General features: G+C 31.6%; 2 protein-coding genes across 2 annotated transcripts; one reads left to right on the top strand and one right to left on the bottom strand.

Moving 5' to 3' along the window:
- Positions 1–809: 809 nt before the first annotated feature.
- Positions 810–13876, top strand: LOC145320091 (cell fusion protein aff-1-like). The gene is made up of 15 exons (XM_080162532.1): positions 810–814; positions 1955–1995; positions 2234–2330; positions 3811–3905; positions 4388–4566; positions 4808–4871; positions 5384–5472; positions 5869–5966; positions 6440–6514; positions 6953–7037; positions 10070–10153; positions 10649–10737; positions 11190–11229; positions 11595–11677; positions 12018–13876. The coding sequence occupies exons 1-15, from the start codon at positions 810–812 to the stop codon at positions 12127–12129; spliced, it is 1236 nt and encodes a 411-aa protein (XP_080018658.1). The 3' UTR covers positions 12130–13876.
- Positions 13877–13881: 5 nt separating this feature from the next.
- On the bottom strand, positions 13882–16803 carry LOC145320090 (uncharacterized). The gene is made up of 4 exons (XM_080162530.1): positions 16626–16803; positions 16153–16224; positions 15418–15530; positions 13882–14992 (listed from the first exon to the last, which is right to left on the bottom strand). Exons 1-4 carry the CDS (start codon positions 16801–16803, stop codon positions 14027–14029), a joined length of 1329 nt encoding a protein of 442 aa, XP_080018656.1. The 3' UTR covers positions 13882–14026.
- Between the last annotated feature and the right edge of the window lie 1059 nt (positions 16804–17862).

The following is a 17862-nucleotide window of genomic DNA, read 5'->3' as shown; positions in this document are numbered from 1 at the left end:
CTACAGATCTGTGTGCTGATAATATACAAAATTATATTTAGGTGCAGGGTATTGTTATCCCTCTACAGATCTGTGTGCTGATAATATACAAAATTATATTTAGGTGAAGGGTATTGTTATCCCTCTACAGATCTGTGTGCTGATAATATACAAAATTATATTTAGGTGCAGGGTATTGTTATCCCTCTACAGATCTGTGTGCTGATAATATAAAAAATTATATTTAGGTGCAGGGTATTGTTATCCTTCTACAGATCTGTGTGCTGATAATATACAAAATTATATTTAGGTGCAGGGTATTGTTATCCCTCTACAGATCTGTGTGCTGATAATATACAAAATTATATTTAGGTGCAGGGTATTGTTATCCTTCTACAGATCTGTGTGCTGATAATATAAAAAATTATATTCAGGTGCAGGGTATTTTTATCCCTCTACAGATCTGTGTGTTGATAATATACAAAATTATATTTAGGTGCAGGGTATTGTTATCCCTCTACAGATCTGTGTGCTGATAATATACAAAATTATATTTAGGTGCAGGGTATTGTTATCCCTCTACAGTTCTGTGTGTTGATAATATACAAAATTATATTTAGGTGAAGGGTATTGTTATCCCTCTACAGATCTGTGTGTTGATAATATACAAAATTATATTTAGGTGAAGGGTATTGTTATCCCTCTACAGATCTGTGTGCTGATAATGGACAAAATTGTGCAAAATTTTATTCACCTGCTCAATCGTCCACAGGAAAGAAATATATGTATAAAATCTTGTAATTGAAACAGCTTACTGTGTCTTTCAAAAAATGACGTCACACTAAACTAAAGACTAATAATAGGCCAGTATACATTGTAATTGACCAATCGTAAAATGTATACTGGTTTATTATTGGTCATTTGTATTGTATGAAGTCATTTTTGTAATTTATGTAGTACATATATATATATATACAGGGCGTTTCAAAAATAACTGCGTTTTCCAAATTTGGGAAACAACCATTAGGAGTACAAAAAAAATAATTATATGTCAATATTCTCTATAAAAATATGCATCGAAATTGTTACAGGTGTTTTTTAATATCTCTGAAAATAACGGCGCATTTTAAAGCATAAATATTTCAAAAGATGCGTATGATGCTTTTTTCTAGTAGAATTTTGTGCCTTAAGGTTGGTTTTCAAAAATTTATTCACTTGAAAACAACATCTTAATACGGCCAATACAATTTTCTACCAATTACACTAAAAATTTCATTTAAAATTCCCTCACTGAAAACAAATATTCAGTTTTTCTTTTTGTATACTTAAGAAACATGACCTTAAAAATTGCTCATGTTCGTAAATCCCCACCCCTCATTTATTCCTATAATCCTTTAATTTGATTGACAGGTTAAGATATAAACTCATAATTTATCCATAATTTGTAATTAAATGCTTTAATAAAAAAAATTCAAACTTCAATAACTTTTTTGTCTTTAGAGATTTTTTTGTCAAATAAAAAGAAGTTTTTTTCTTTTTACTATAACCTACGTTATTAAAGAAGATTCTTTTACTGCAAATGCATCACAATTAAGAAATGTGAAAAAATGACAAATTGCAGTTTCTTAAAAATGCTTTTGTGAGGAGCTAAAAAGCATTTCACCTTTAAAACTCATTAAGGTACTTTTCTTATACCTTTTTCTAAATTAATATTGAAATTCTACGATTTTTTATACATAAAAGAAGAGTTATTTTAATTTTTCTTGCACAACATTTTTCACATAAAGCATTTTTGGAAACTATGTACCTATCATAGAGGCCGTATTTTTAGAGATAACGAAAAACACCTGTTATAAATTTGATGTACTTTTTTTTACAGAGAATAAGGACATATAATCGTTTTTTCTGTATTCCTTCTGGTTGTGTCAGAAAAACGGAAAACGCAGTTTTTTCTGAAACACCGTGTATATATTAGTAATTGTGCCCCTAGCATTAAGGAGCTTTTTAAACTAGATTGTAGATGAGGGAATAGGTAAAAATAGACTTTAAAACCCCAAGACTTTTATTTAAAAAAAACTTACCTTTTCTAAAATAAAGAACTCATTTGGTTCACTTGTTAGATAAAGTTAGTTAAAGATAATAACGGACAAACAAAAAACCTTACTACTTTATACAATAGGATATCACTCACACAAGATTAAAATTAAAATGATGATTTATCTTTATAAAATTTAATATATTTTTTCACTGCTAGGGTGCTTTCTTAGTTTTCTAAAGATCTCAGCGACTGTTTGTTGTGCCATTAAAGTGAAACCAATCAATGATAAAAAGTATAGAGCTGTCAATTTAAGGTAAATGTTTTAAATTTTTTTTTATTTCTTGAATTTAGTAATACTTTTAAAAGGGGTTTTACTAAGAGTGGTTTTTGCGCCCAATTCCAACTTTATGAGTAGATATTCCAGTCAATATAAAACAACTCTAATATGTGATAATCACCTTCTATTATGAATCATTGGCGCTTTCTCTCAAATTGCCTTGTTGAAAATCGACACCAACTTATTTTGAATATCGTAAATAAGGGTAGGGGTATTTTTTCGTTGTTAATCACTTTAGGCCAGGTTAGGTTAGGTTGTATTAAGTACTGGGTAACTACTCAGGGTCAAGGCAACACATGCATAGACCCTTTTGGGTTAGAGCTCTCGCAGGGAATAACACTTACACTTTTTACAAGTTTATCAGGGTAAGGCAATGATAAGTAGGTTCTACTAAAACATCTACTAATACATTTTTCAATCAATTTTATATGGCATTTAAAATGGCCTTGAAGTAAAGGTGAATTTGTGTTCCAATTTTAGTTTACCTCGAACAATTATGTTCATTACTGAAATAAAAAAGAATGAAATATTTAGAAAATGCAATGTTGAAATAATCAAGAATGATAACATCCATAAGTAGCGAATCTTAAAAATTATGGATAAACATCTAGTAGAATGAACTAGAGAGCAGTGACATAAAAATAAACATCAAATAAATCATGAAACCTTTTAATTTATAAAACCATTGAAACCTAAAAATCGATCTAGCACCCCAACCAATAGACAAATGTGAATGAAAATTGATACAAATGTAGAATGTAAATCTATTTAATACCTGAAGATTTAAGCTGTATAACTAGAATAGGAGTAGTTGAGACAACTTAAAAATTAGATGGAAGTATGTATATTTATATGGTAAAGTCATTTCATCACTGAAATGAAAGTCGTCCATCTTGAGATGAAGCTTAGAAAATCACGTTTCCCCTAAAACGTTTCAGACAGACGTACAGGCGAACATTTTCAAAATAAAGAGTAGCTTTGCTACTAAAAAATCAAATGTAGATGGTTAGCGTGTCTTTATGTGCAAATTTGCCTTATCAGTTTGTTAGACAGACATCCTTTAGTTAAAGAGTAACTGGACTGATTAAAATGCAACTGTATAGTAAAAGTTAAACTGAAAAGAATCAAGATCAATGCATAATTCATTTCTTGGCAAAAATACATTCAAAGGTTATGCATTAGCAAGATATTTGAGTGAGGAAATCTACTATTAAACTAACAATTTTAGTTGCAGGGATTTTAATGGATAAGACAATAAAAGATAAATCAACTTTCACTCCAATTTAGGATAAACAAATTTACCCTTCAGTAGATCATAATTATAAGGCAATATTTAAACCTGAAGGTATGTGCAACCTAATCAAAATTTACCCAAAGTTTTGAGCCCACAAATAAGATATCTGTATAATTTACAGTCAAATGTTCCCTCCCTCCCAATCAAAATTGTCTCTTTTAGGGTACCAAATGTGTTGGCAGAGTTTGAAACCAAATATCTTGATGAGAATGGTAATGTACTTGACACCAGAACCTACAAACTTGATCTCAATTCAGGTTTGTTCCCACAACCAATAATTTACAGATCATCTTTGATTGCACGACATTTCTCAGAAAGTTTGCAAAGGTCATTGTAATAAGTTGCACTCGATTATAAGCATAGTAAGTCTAAAAACTTGATCTCAACTCAGGTAAGCGGCATCTATCACAATATACAAACATCAACTCTTTGATTGCAGCACATTTGTCTGTTAGTCTGTTAGTGTCATGAAAATGAGCTGCGCCTGTTTTTGTTCTGAGTCAGTTGTTTTTACACATTTGAAATGATTGCAGTAAGTATAATTCCAAATGTTTTAGCCAGACTCTTGTCAATCTTTAATGAATTGCTTTACTATTGGTCATTTGAATTTTAAAGCCAAGTTATACAACAGTTTAGCATGACGTCTTTATCTAAATAATAATTGAAATATTTTAAGCAATATCATAAAATACGACTAGCACACATTGAGAGGCTTCAAAAATGATATTTACATTTTCAGGCACAACCATAGACTGGGACGTCAGCCTGCAGGTCAGCAGTCCAGGTCCTACATCACTGGTGCCACCTGGCTGGTATGTCGTACCTGAACTTCCTGGCACTCACCAACACACACTCCTGGCTGGCGAGCAGGTCAACCCACTGGATGGATGGGATATAGAGAAGCTGGGCTGGTTCAAGGTAAATAAACAAAACCACAAAATCCACAAAAGAGAAGCTCAAAGAATAAGATAATGCTTGAAAAGAGTATAGCAATAATTCTTAAACACGATTTTATAGATGAAACAATTAGAACATCTTATTCGTGCCTAATTGTCCTTCCAATCTTAGTTTGATATATATTATATTGTTATACATATAATATTATACCTAATCTTTACAGGAATTTTAAAACTATGAGTTTAAATTTATTTTATTTTAGACAGGGATGGGAGGGAAGCCTGTTGCAGAACAATTGGATTCTCTGGCGCAAAAATTTTCTCCAGGTAAAATGAACATTAAACATTATTCAAGTATGGCTTCGAAACCGATTAATATCCTGTGAATTAGAACCGGTTCTAAGCCATACTGTAAAATCATAAATAGATTCGAATTACAGACAATTTCCAACGAATATCATTATAAAAATCACAAAATTAATACCAGTTTTGTCAGCCGGGCCTTCGGTCCCTCAAAAATGGTTTTAAATTTTTATTATATATGCGGAGAGCCATCTATAATAATAAATAACTATCACCGAATTATCGTAGAAAATCACCTAATTAGGATTTCATGATAAATATGAAAGTTTGTATTATTTTATGCCTTTATTTAGAACTCTAACCCTGCGGGGCTACCAAATACACAAAATAACCAAACCTAATCTGATATAAAGTCCAGAACAAAAAGAAACCTACCCCCCCATCCATATTTTGTTTTATATTTACTTCAAAAGAAGGGGGTTTATATGCTCGACTAGGTACTATGAGGTAACCCCCCATGTATTCTTGTATTTTAGAGGTGACAGACTGTGCTAAAGGGGAATACACAGCCTCTTTTAAATCTGGAAAAATCAACGAGGAGGATGTTAATGGTCGTCCTGTTCAGGTTTTATCTCTAGAAGCGCAGCTACTCTTTAAGTTGGACTATAGTCCGTCAGTCAGACTATATTAGACTCGCATAGAAGTCAAAGTTGATATTAATACTAATTACACTTTTCTTTTTTATCCCTTCATAAAGGCACATTTACCTTGAAAACTAACAAACTTTTGGCACTTTTTCTAAAAGTTCAAGCGAGCACAGAAAGATTCGGGGGCTCTATACCCGCAAATCTATCCCTGCGATGTTAGCCAGAACCCATGTAACTTTTAGAAAAGGCGAAAACCTTTAAGATATAAGACATGGAGTAAGTCAGCCTTTAATTTCTCTTAAACGGTTGTAATTTATTTGTAGCATTATTAACCCATCTCTCCTTAAAATTAAAACAAATTTTAACATGTTTAGGAACTATTTCCATTTATTCGCAATGTACGTGTGTGGAGACGCCATGTTGAATTGGAACACATTGAATCTCCTCTACTTGCTCTCTCTTTACAACACAGGAATCATTACAAATATAATCGTTCTATTGAATTAAAACTTTAAATGATATAAAACTATATATAGACACCAGGGTAAGATGACACTTATCACTCAACTTTCTAATATTTGTTTTGTACAGAAATGTATAAATAATAGTGGGAAAGGCGGGAGGATTCTTTTTAAGAAACATTTTCTCTTGGGTTGATGGAGGCATCCTCTCCCAAAATTATTATAAACCAAATCTGAATCTGTAAGAAACTTCATTGTAAAGGAAAACCTTAGCGGTTCTGTGGTTATCTAGATTCTTTACAACAAACCGACAGACAGCATCTAGTTAATTTGCTCTTATGTTGATAATATGTTAGCTTTGAGAAGTATATAAAAAGGATCATGCATTAAAAGGATCATGTATTCAATACAACCAAATAAAAATTATAAATATATCATTTATACATATATGTAAGTTCTAATTGTAATGATTCTGATGAATTAGAAACAAAGTTGGAGTCATAGTTCAATCTTCTCCCTCTAAAATTCAAGACTTTACTGGATTTTTATATTTAGACAGGTATTTTTTGTTCCTCTCTCACGTTAGTCCATCAATCCTTCCGTCTGTAATGTATAGCTCTGTTTGCTAATTTAGGCATGTTAGAATTGCCCTGTTGGTTTTAAACTTTGATTGATGATTCCTCTAACAGTTAAGTACGATTAAGGAAGGGTAGCAATTCTATGTCGTTATCAGAAAGTCCGTGCGTCCATTACTGACTTTTCACTGTTTTTGAAAACAATTTTTTGTATGATTTTTTTCATAGTCTGTAATTTTTTCTTCAGTTTTTTAAATTTTTTTTGCCCATTTAGTTGGGCGTAGAATCGTTTCAACCACTAATTTTAATCTACAAGAGGGATATTATTGTGTATTCTTATTGGGGATGTACATTAATTTATTGGCCATTGCCTTATCCCTTAAGTTCCCTGCGTATAATGTTTAACTTTGTATTTGTTACAGGTATTCCTATCTACATCTGAACTTGACTCTGGTAAATTCAACAGGAACTCTGAGTGGGATTGTAAATGGAGAATCTGCTTCACAGGTTATTCACTTATTTACAAGGACATTTATGCCCATATGTAGCCTAGGTGTCTCGTAGCGTAGTGGTTAGCGGTTTGGAAAAACGAGTTCAAGTCCCTTCATAAACTATGCACTTGGTTGACAAATATTGTTGCAATTTGTCAGATTGTAATCACGCAACCTTCTCTGAGGTGCCCTATGGTTGTAAGAAGGTACATTTGTAGAAAGTTAGGATTAGACTTATATCATGCTGTCCCTCGTCTATGCTCAGCATTCATATGACAGTTTCATTAGTTAGGATGGTTTAATATGGATTACCTGCCAAAACTCTTAGCTTCCATGAGAATTGCGAGTCAGCTTACAATGCACATTGGGGCAAATCAACCAAAAAGGGGATTTAATTATTTAGTAGCCTTAAAATTCATCTCACAAAAATTTCATTTTATACTTTTTTGTAGGCAATTTCCCAACAAACAAATTTGCTTTTATGTTTTTTTCTGTCATTTGAATGCAACATAGAGATAAAGGTCATTTTATGAAGGTAGGTCGAAAATTACCGGATTAACCCCTCCCCAAAAATAGCCCCCCTTACCCTATCGATCTATCTATTTATATATCTATCCATCTATGTATCCATCTATCTATCCATCTATCTATCCATCTATCTATCTATCTATCTATCCATCTATCTATCCATCTATCTATCCATCTATCTATCCATCTATCTATCCATCTATCTATCATCTATCTATCCATCTATCTATCCATCTATCTATCCATCTATCTATTTATATGTCTAACCATCTAAGTATCCATCTATCTATCCATCTATCTGTCCATCTATCTATCCATATTTTGTTGTCAATTTAGTTTGCTACTTTAGTCTTCATTTATTGGTCAGTTCTTACGTCCAGTAGGAGGGAAGGGGATATCGTTATATTTTCATGGCGGATAGGCCATTTTATTTGAGTTGGAGAAAATATGGTGCAACATGCAAATAATTATATATCCCTTACATAAATGCGCAAAAAAGACTTATTTTACATTTTGTAAGTAAATTTGTTGCAAAACTGATTAAATGCATGTTACAGTTTAAGGACATACTGACGTTTTTAGGACTTAATTAAAGAGTTTCATTTAACACACTATACCTTATTGTAATATGAATCAGTATTCAAAAAATTAGATGAATAGGATATTTTTAACATTCAAAAATTTGCTGTCAAAAAAGTAAAAATCAGCTTGTTTTAAATGGAAGTACAGACTTTCTAGTAACAATTATGTGTTACTTTCTAAGTCGTACCTAACTGTTGTAGGAATCAGCATGCAAAGTTTAAAATAGATAGGACAATTCTAACCTGTTTAAATGAATGAAGGGAGCTAACTGTAACGGACGTACGGACGGACCGACCCTAATTATAGAAAAGCTTCACTTTTAAAAAGAAAAAATTAAATGCCTTAAAAAATGAAAAATACCTTATAACCACCACAAGACTAGTAGACATATTCCCTGAAGAGTAGAATTCAATTGGTTTATTGGTTACCGAGATCTTATGGGACGGACGGACAGACAAACAGACAGCAAGCTACTTTGTATTATAGATTAACACCCAGGTATCTAAGGAACAAAACAATAACCGATTAATGTATGAATATCCCCAATATTGATACATTAAATTATATTACAAAATTAATTGTCTGTAGATGAAAATTTGTGGTTTAAAAGTTTTGACACTCAACTTAATGAACCAACCAATAAAAAATCAATAATTGCCTAAAGTTGTTATGCAAACGAATATAAAAACGTTATTATAAAATTTTGAAGTTTGGGGACTAGTGTAATAAACAGTCTAATGTCCCCTCCCATCCTAAATAAAACTGCTGACGTTAAACATGAATACCATGTAACTACATAATCTGAAAACAAAAATCACCAATAGATAGACAGATAGACTACTTGCTAATTCCAATTTCGATTGATTATAAGAACACCAAGTTTTTTGAATATTAAATTTACCTTTTCGCAGTGAAGGAGGGGACATTGGGCTGTTTATAACATGTTTTAACTGCTAATTTTAATCTACACAAGGAGTATTTTGTGTATTATCATTGGGGATGTATATCAAAAAAAGATTTTCCTAACAAACTTTTCGTGCACCTACGTTCAGAAAACGCGCTAAAAACCCCTACGGGGGCGCGGGGGGGTAAATAAAACCAGAACAGGCGATTATAATATGTCTTTGTGTAATCAAATATCGTATTTTTAGCCGGTGGCAACCGGAGAAAACATGTTTCCTCTTACTGTCTACTTAAATGTTGATTATAAAACAAACAAAAAAAAACTAAAATCTTAACTTCAACTAGAATTATTTAGGACTTATTTCTTTAATTTGTGTTTTTTTCTTTTATATTGTCAAAATAAATGTAGTTCGTGAATCACCTGAAGTTATTTTGTCTAATTACGTTAATTCTAAGAGATTTTATAATACTTTTAAAATTGTTGGTGAAACACAAAAAGTATGCCTTTTTCTGTAAGACAATTTTTGCATTTCTTGACTTTCAGACATTGGAAAGCTTACTTAAAAAGTGTATTTTTACAATTCCTTTTAAATCTGATGTACATTGGGTATGATAATACTCATAGAATGATTAAAACTTGATTTGGGGGTGGTGAATTGAATCCCCTTGTTGCCCCTATGTGCAATGTAAAAGAAAATACATCCAGCTGTGTGCGAAGCTTATCAATCTATGATTTGTCAAGGGATTCTCACTTCAAGTCTCCGTGTGCATCTGAGTCCTAACTTCAGAGAATCATGGCTACAACAACAACATGTTAAATAGATTACACCAATCTGTGTGCGAAGCTTACCAATCTATGATTGGCCAAGGGATTCTCACCTCCAATCTCCGTGTGCATCTGAATCGTAGCTTCAGAGAATCAGGGCTACATACATAAATACCCATATGTAGCGTAGAACTTTAAAATTAATAACATTCAATTTTAAAGATTCTGCTATACAAAACTTGTGATTTAATATATCATAAATATTATAGGTTTTTTTGATAAGAGTGAATTCTTCAAGTGATATTTACCAAGCAAATGTTAGACTCAGTATGACAAGTTGTCAAGCAGAACAGGTAAACTATTTAATCAAATAACCTGTCGAATAGCTAATAGCAAACCTATAACAGTTATGCATCCTTTAGATTAGATAAATTGGATAGTAATGCTTCCTTGCTTGACTAGAAACTATTACTTTCTGTGATTCAAATATAAATATCAAACATTTTGCTTGAGTCTAATGTACACTAAATTTTCAGTTTGTGTTTGTCTTATATTATCATGTACATAAATTATCATAAAATTTATATAATATTTGCTTTGAAACTATGAGAGTGATTTTTAAAATTGGTTTAAACTACAATGATTCACATCTTACTCACGTTCTTGTTATTTAAACACATCATTATAAAACCCAGATATCTGACGATGAATAATTATTTTTATGCCAACTTTTCATTTTCATTCTTTTTCTTTTTTTTCAATGTATGGCCCATATTTTAGGGTTATCATTTCAAACTGCTTAATAAAGGTTCAATTTTATTACAAAATTTTGAGCTTGTTCTGTTTAGATAGTTGTAAGTATTCATCCCTTGGGTAGAAGTGAGGAGAGAGTAACAAGAGAATTGCCCTGCATCACTGAAAATAACAGGATGTTTAGGTACACTTCTTTTTAAACTAGAGGTCTCTAGGGGCAAATGAGGAGAACGTAGTTGAAGTTGATAATTTAATTTTTTAATTTAGATTTAAAATAAAATAAGTTTTGTGCGGGTTGGGGGATTTTATTTATTTTTTTAGGGAGGGAAGAACTTTTTTTTGGGAAGGTTGTGGTAACCTTCACCAAAATAGTTATAAACATTCACAAGACGTATGAGAAGCTACCTTGTAAAGAATCATATCGGTTTAGCAGTTAGCGAGATCCAAGTATTTAAAAGTTGATGAAAGCTTCATTTTGGTCAGAATGACAGGTAGTTCAACCCCTCAATAAAATCCCTATACGTCGATAGTATTGTTTATACCACGTAAATCAGAAAATCCTTAGGGCCACGGAGCGGAGGTAAAATTGAGTTTATGCAGAAATACATTATGCTATAACACTCTAAATAATTATAGGTCAGCTGGAACTGGTTATCAAGTAGAAGTGAGACAAGGGGTAAGATTAGTTTTATTGGTTAAAATCAGCTTGACAGCTTGAGAGCTGCATTGAAGATTCAGGGAAATCAATTTTTAACACTTTTAAAAATCAGCTGAAATTCTAAACTTTTCAAATAAATTTTCAAAGCATCAAAATAGATTGTAAATATCGCATTGAATGGGATATCTATGTTATGGCTATGCTTTGTTTTATAGCCCTATATATTCCATTTAAAAAGATGATAGTATTGGTATGATGTTCCTACTTTTAAAAATCTTCCTAACCTCAGAAATTCTTCCAATTTCCTTTTCAGTTATTGCCTTATCGATCTGTAGTATTTTTATTTTTGATTAAGGTTGTTCATGATTATTCAATTTTTCCAGGTAGAACAATTTTCTGACAGTTCAAACTGGTTAGATTGGTTGGATCCTTCAAAATTATTCTACACACCTTGGACGGTTACCAGGTAACATTGAACTAAGTTTAATCCTTATTAAAAAATTTAAATAAAGCAAGTTTTCAAATTTTTTATAAATGGAAAACTAAAAGTGTCTAAATGAAGCATTCACATATTATTACTACAAAAACACAATCATATTATAAAGATTTCGCTTTCTATTGGAAGCATTAAATATTAAATATGACCAGAGAACGGTTTAGACTATTCTAATTTTTCTAATACAATCAGTACTTTAACAAGGATGATAACATCCATAAAGGGAAGCTTTGAAATGGTTGGACAAACAAACATTATCACTTGTAGAGTGTCAGAACTGCATACCTAAAATAAATTAAATTTTGTTTAGGATAGTAACAGTAACCGCTGTATGTTTAGCCGTGCTCATCTTAACAGCATTAACTATCAAATGTTTTAAATCTATTTGCTGTTGTTGTTGTTGCAACAGTTCTAAAAACTAATTCTGTGATTAATTATGATAGTCAATCTGAAGAATTTTATATGCCTATAAAAAATGACGTCAAGCTGGCCTTCCATTGGACAAATAAAATGTATACTGGCCTGACATTGGTAATTTATTCTTTGTATTGGTCTATCATTGGTCATGTGTATTGTATGACGTCTTTTTATAGGCATTATAAATTGCTTTAGTCAATTTATTTTGTTTTTTTTTGGCGAAGCTACTCTTTAAGTAACTCTTGTCGGTTCGTCAATTGTAGGCACGTCGCTAACTGTATCCCAGCCCCTTTTTCATCTGCGCTCCAATTTTTCTACATCAAACTATCTGATATTCCTGAAATACCTCTGAATTACAAGGTGGTGGAAGAGAACCCCTCCAGATCTCGATGCTCCTGTGCGCTAATTCTACCTGTTTTATTTGTGCTCTCCTGTTTTTTCTTTCTTCTATATATACCACGATTAGCTACATCCCTAGACGCCTCTTGGGGCACTTAAAGTAGTTGGGGGAGTCAATTTTTGTTTAAAAAATAAAAACAAACTTTTTTTTGTAAGAGATCCATTTTCTTCTAAGAGAGATTTCTTTTGAAAGGTTGTTGTTCCCCTACCCAAAATTGGCTATTAACCTTCCCAGGACATATAAAAAACTACACTGCAAAGGAGAACTATTTCAGCGCGCGGTTAGTGTGAGATTTTGATTGGCCTATTGTGATTTAAATTTTTGTAAATATCCTATAGCTTTGCTACCTGTGGACAATAACATTTATATGCGTCAAAAAAGAATCTCAATAACTAGTAATACTTTTTAAAAGCGAAGCTTTTCTATAATTAGGGTCGGTCCGTCCGTACGTCCGTCCGTCCGTCCGTAACGGATAGTTTTTTCCGTTAATTTAGGCATGTTAGAATTGTCCTATCGATTTCAAATTTTGCATGGTGATTCCTTTAGTAGTTAGGTACGATTTAGAAAGCGTAGCAACTCTATAATCATTACCAAAATGTCCGTACGTCCATTTTAAACATGTTGATTTTTTTTACTTTTTTAACAACAAATTTTTATGTGATCAAATCATCGGATTGATCTGATTTTTGGTATATTGATTCCTGGGACAACAAAGTATAATGTAATAAGCGAAGCAACTCTATAATCAAGTCCTAAAAATGTAAGTATGTCTATAAAAATTATCCTGTATCAAGCAGTTTTACAACAAATTTACTTACAATTTTGCTTTGACTCTTATAAATTTATATTATGATAATTAAGTTCTAACACTATACGTGTTAATGTCCGTTTGTCCTACCGTTTCAGTGCTTCGCTTTTATGGATGTTGTCATCCTTGTTTCTTCAAGTATTTATAAAGGCTTTCAATACAATTTCTAATCATTACTTTAATCCTTAATAAGATATTCAACTTTTTTCATATGATGTAAAAAGATATATAAATTTCTGACGTAACAATTAACCTAAATTTTAAGAGGCAGTTGATAGTGCCTAGTACAAAATGACGTCATACAATAAAATGACCAATGAGAGGCCAGAATATATTTTACCACTGGTCAATTACAAAGTATACGGGCCAACCATTGGTCATTTGTATTGTATGACGTCATTTTTTATTAGGCACTATCAACTGCTTCAAATTTTTAACAACCAAAGAAAAATTATGACTTATTCGAGCTTACACTTTTAATAAAATGTACTAATAAAAAAACAATAATAATTTTTGTTATAACTTTATATTTTTGAAATTGTTAATAAAAATACCATTTAGTGTTTGTTTACTTTTCTAAAAAAACATAGTAAATTTAATGCTTTAAAAAGATCTTTAGACTAATTTTATTGTTTATTTTTCACTGGCAGACACTGTATTGTTTCTTTTGGTGACATATCTCTGATTTTTTTTGTTATTCTGTATTGATTTCATCCTGTATATCTTTATTTAGTTCTATTTCAGGGTCCCTTGTTTCATTCAGGTTGTCCATTTCAATTTCTACATCAGCCGTGTCTCTAGCATCCTTGGTTACAAAAGCAAATCTAAAAATCAGAATATTTTTGTTCACAATAAACCAATATTCTGTTGAGGCCAGTACAAGAGCAAATCCACCAACAGCAGCACTCACAATCATAATGGATTGAAATCTTGCAACTCTTTCCAGAAATATTGTACATCTTTCCAAGCTATTTTTCTCCACACATAGGATTTCTTTGTGAAGGTCCAAAAGCTTTATGAGCATGGAAACAAGTGCAGTAAATGTCAAAATACATAAAGAATAAAATATGATTATGATTGAATGTTTGGATCTTAACTTTAGTAATTCTAAATGTTTAAATTTTCCTTTAAAAGCAAGAACAAGCATATTTGGTGCATAAACAAGATGATTTGTTTCAAGTTTTCTAAACAGAAATTTTGTATCAAAAATAATTAGTAGCAAAATACAAGAAGGCACTAAACACACAAATGGATACATAACACTGAATACTGTGTATCTATCTACAAAGATAGTCAACTTTGGATATAATCCATTCTGGTCTGAATAATACATTTCAGGATTAAATTTTACTCCCTCGTGTGGCAAGGGGAAAATGCTAATACAAACCACATTTCCCACAAAAGACATGGGAAAAAAGAAAATAACAAAAAAGTATAATAAATCAGCGATCATGTATACCATAACATTGAATTTTCCAGGATCTTGGTTGTAAAGATTTCTGAGGTAGTAGCAGGAGAATCCGTAGATAAGACTGATGAAAGAGAAGATGATAGAGATGATTCTGATGGTTTTACTCTCATGGATACTATCATCATCATTCACTGCTATGAAGATTTGCAGGCTGAACTGAAAGAATGATTCTCCTGACAACTCATCAATCTAAAATTATTATATCCATAATTAACAGAGCATAAAGAAGGCTACAATATTTAATATTGTTGATAAAATAATGAAAAACTGAAATAAAAAAGAAAGTATCCTCTCCTGGTTTTCTCATAATTAGTTATCAATGGAGAGTTACTGAATACTAGACTGACTAGCAGACCAATAGGGATGACCTATTTAGTTGTTGCTTCGTTACATAATATATTGTATTATACAAATAAATATATTTTAGAGAAAAAACAAATTTAAAATACTTTTTTTTTCATATGAGATAGTCCTAATAAAATTTTGCTTTTTGTAAGCTTTTGTCATTTAAATAAAATATTTCCTTTTGAATCACCTTTTCAAACAAAATAGAAAATATTGACACTAAGATACACACACACACATCCATTCACCTTTAAAGTATGGTGGTTAACCTTTAGTTTAATATGTTTGTCCTTGAGTTGTTTGTTGTCAGGATTCCAGATGGTTGCAGCTCCAAGTGCAGGAACATAGAAATGGATGAAAATGGCCTCAAGGTATCTTCCAACTAAAAAATATTAATATTTATTTGTTTTCCTTTCTTTTTCGTGAAAATCTGAGAAAATTGCAATTTATGGGTTTTTAAAATTTTTTTTTTGAATATTATACAAAAATTTCTATTTGTTTATTTTGTCTGATCTACAATAACTTCACATTAAAGATTCAACAAAATGCATAAAAATTTTAAAGCATTATCAAGGAGAGAATGGACATTGGACTTTCGAATTTCGATTGGTTGGTTATAAACATTTTTAAACTTATAATCAATTTTGTTTATCCCACAGGGTAATTTTGTTTTTTATCATTTGTGATTTACTTTAACTTATCCCTTAAGGGGTATAGTCCCTTTCATGGCAATACCCCTTTTGTGGCAGGGGCGATTCTTCGTATTTTTCACAGTAGCTTTTCTCCTATTTCTAGCCCCTGTGGGGGTCTTTAACCCTGCGGGGCCAATTGCCCAACTCTGTGGGGAAATCACCTAACCCAATATAACCTAACCTAACCTAAAATAACTTATAAAAAGCCATTTTAAAAATTTGACGAATCACCCCTTAAGGGGAATTGCGACAAAAGGGACTAATCTTCCTCACGTTCCATGATCTACAAATTTTACTGAAAAAATGATGAACCTGAGCATCTGTCTGTCTGGGTTGTCAATATTTTGAATACTGTCATCAGTATAGGTAACATCATAATGGAAACTAAAACAAGAATGATTATGTCTGTATGCAATTTAAACATTCAACAAGGTTCGAACTAACGCACACAGAAGTGGTCTGCAACCTGAACGCAGCGTGTTAAACCACTCAGCCAAACTGACTGTTGTCTAAAGCTATGCCAACGGTTTGGCGAATTAGCACACGATATCTCTGCAAAGTATTATGTCCAGCAAATATTATAGGCCCGTTAAGGCAACAATTATTAATAATATAGACAATAGCATTCATGAAGCAATAAATGAATTCTCAATATTTGTATAGAATTTTTTTCTTCATACGAAGCTTTTCTATTTTCTACAGCTGGTGTTTTCAGCTGTAGCAATACATATTGAATTGGTGGTTGATTAAAAATAGTTTAAATTTAGAAAATTTTAAAACTTAACCTGAAGTTATAAAATATTTGATATCACCGCTCTGGTAAAGGTCAAGGGTGAAGAGAAGATCAGTCAGAACATCAACGCCAGGAAGAATTACATCTAAACATATTTTCACCAGCAAGGGGAACAAAAATTTAATAATTTTCCATAGAAAAGATTCTCGGATGTTTTGGAAACAAGCCATTTTATACCTGAAGTAAAATAAAAATTATGAGTTATCTTTGAAAACAACCTAATACTTTTTTTCCTCTATAGCCGCTGCACCCCTTGCATCTAGGGACTCTATATTCGAAGGTATATGTATAAAAGGGAAGAAAAATAGCCTAAACTCTACCTAAACTGATTTAAAAATGAAATAGCCTAAAACCATCTCAGGACCTATTAAAAGCTTTATTATAAATGAGAAATATATCAGTTTAGCGGTTAGCGAGATCCTTTGCCACAGACCAAAAAGCTACTTTATAAAAAAGGATTAGTAACAATATGCAAATATTACAAGTTTGTCTAATCAAATATATTTAGTCAACTAGAACATATTGCAATAGTCTTATCAATATCTTTCTTCCGCTTATAATTTGCAATGTTTTAAGGACCTTAATGATCTGAATAATAATTTAATGGTATAAAAAGAGGGATTTGGTCTTTAAAAAATGTTCATGATGTAGATAAAATTACCTATGTTCAGATCTCTCTTATGATTTTTCTTTTACTCTAACAATTTTCTTAAGGTTGCGTGTTTTTTATTACATATTTTTTAGCATACCAGTTTACTTTCTAGTTTGGCTTCCAGATAACTTCCGTTATGAAAACCGGTTCCAAAGCATTTAGGAAATCCCGTATCGTATTATTTCATTTGTTTGGGCAAGGCCCTTTCGGTCTATCGGAGCCAACAAAACTGGAATTGATTTTATGATTTTACTTCAAAGGGGGGTTTTTAAATAACTTTTTTTTATACGTTTGTTCATGTTTAAGATGAGAAATGCCGCGACAATAAACAATTTCACGGCATTTTCGCATTTGAAGTTGACAACTGGGAAAATTTAACTATGAAAATAAGTACATTTTTCTTTATATGCACTTATTTCGATTCTGAGTTGGCAACTTAGAATGCAAAAATTACGTGAAATTGTTTATTGTCGCGGCATTTCTTATCTTAAAAAACATGAACAAATGTATAAAAAGCGATTTTAAAACCCACCTCTGTATCCATCGATCGATTTAGTATTCTTTACTTTTCTGATTT

The sequence above is a fragment of the Acartia tonsa genome, chromosome 5 (assembly GCF_053477335.1).
Source record: "Acartia tonsa isolate MP-2025a chromosome 5, ASM5347733v1, whole genome shotgun sequence".
Classification (NCBI taxonomy): domain Eukaryota; kingdom Metazoa; phylum Arthropoda; class Copepoda; order Calanoida; family Acartiidae; genus Acartia; species Acartia tonsa.
The sequence above is the reverse complement of the archived record's forward strand: the minus strand, read 5'-3'. Positions and strand labels throughout refer to the sequence as shown.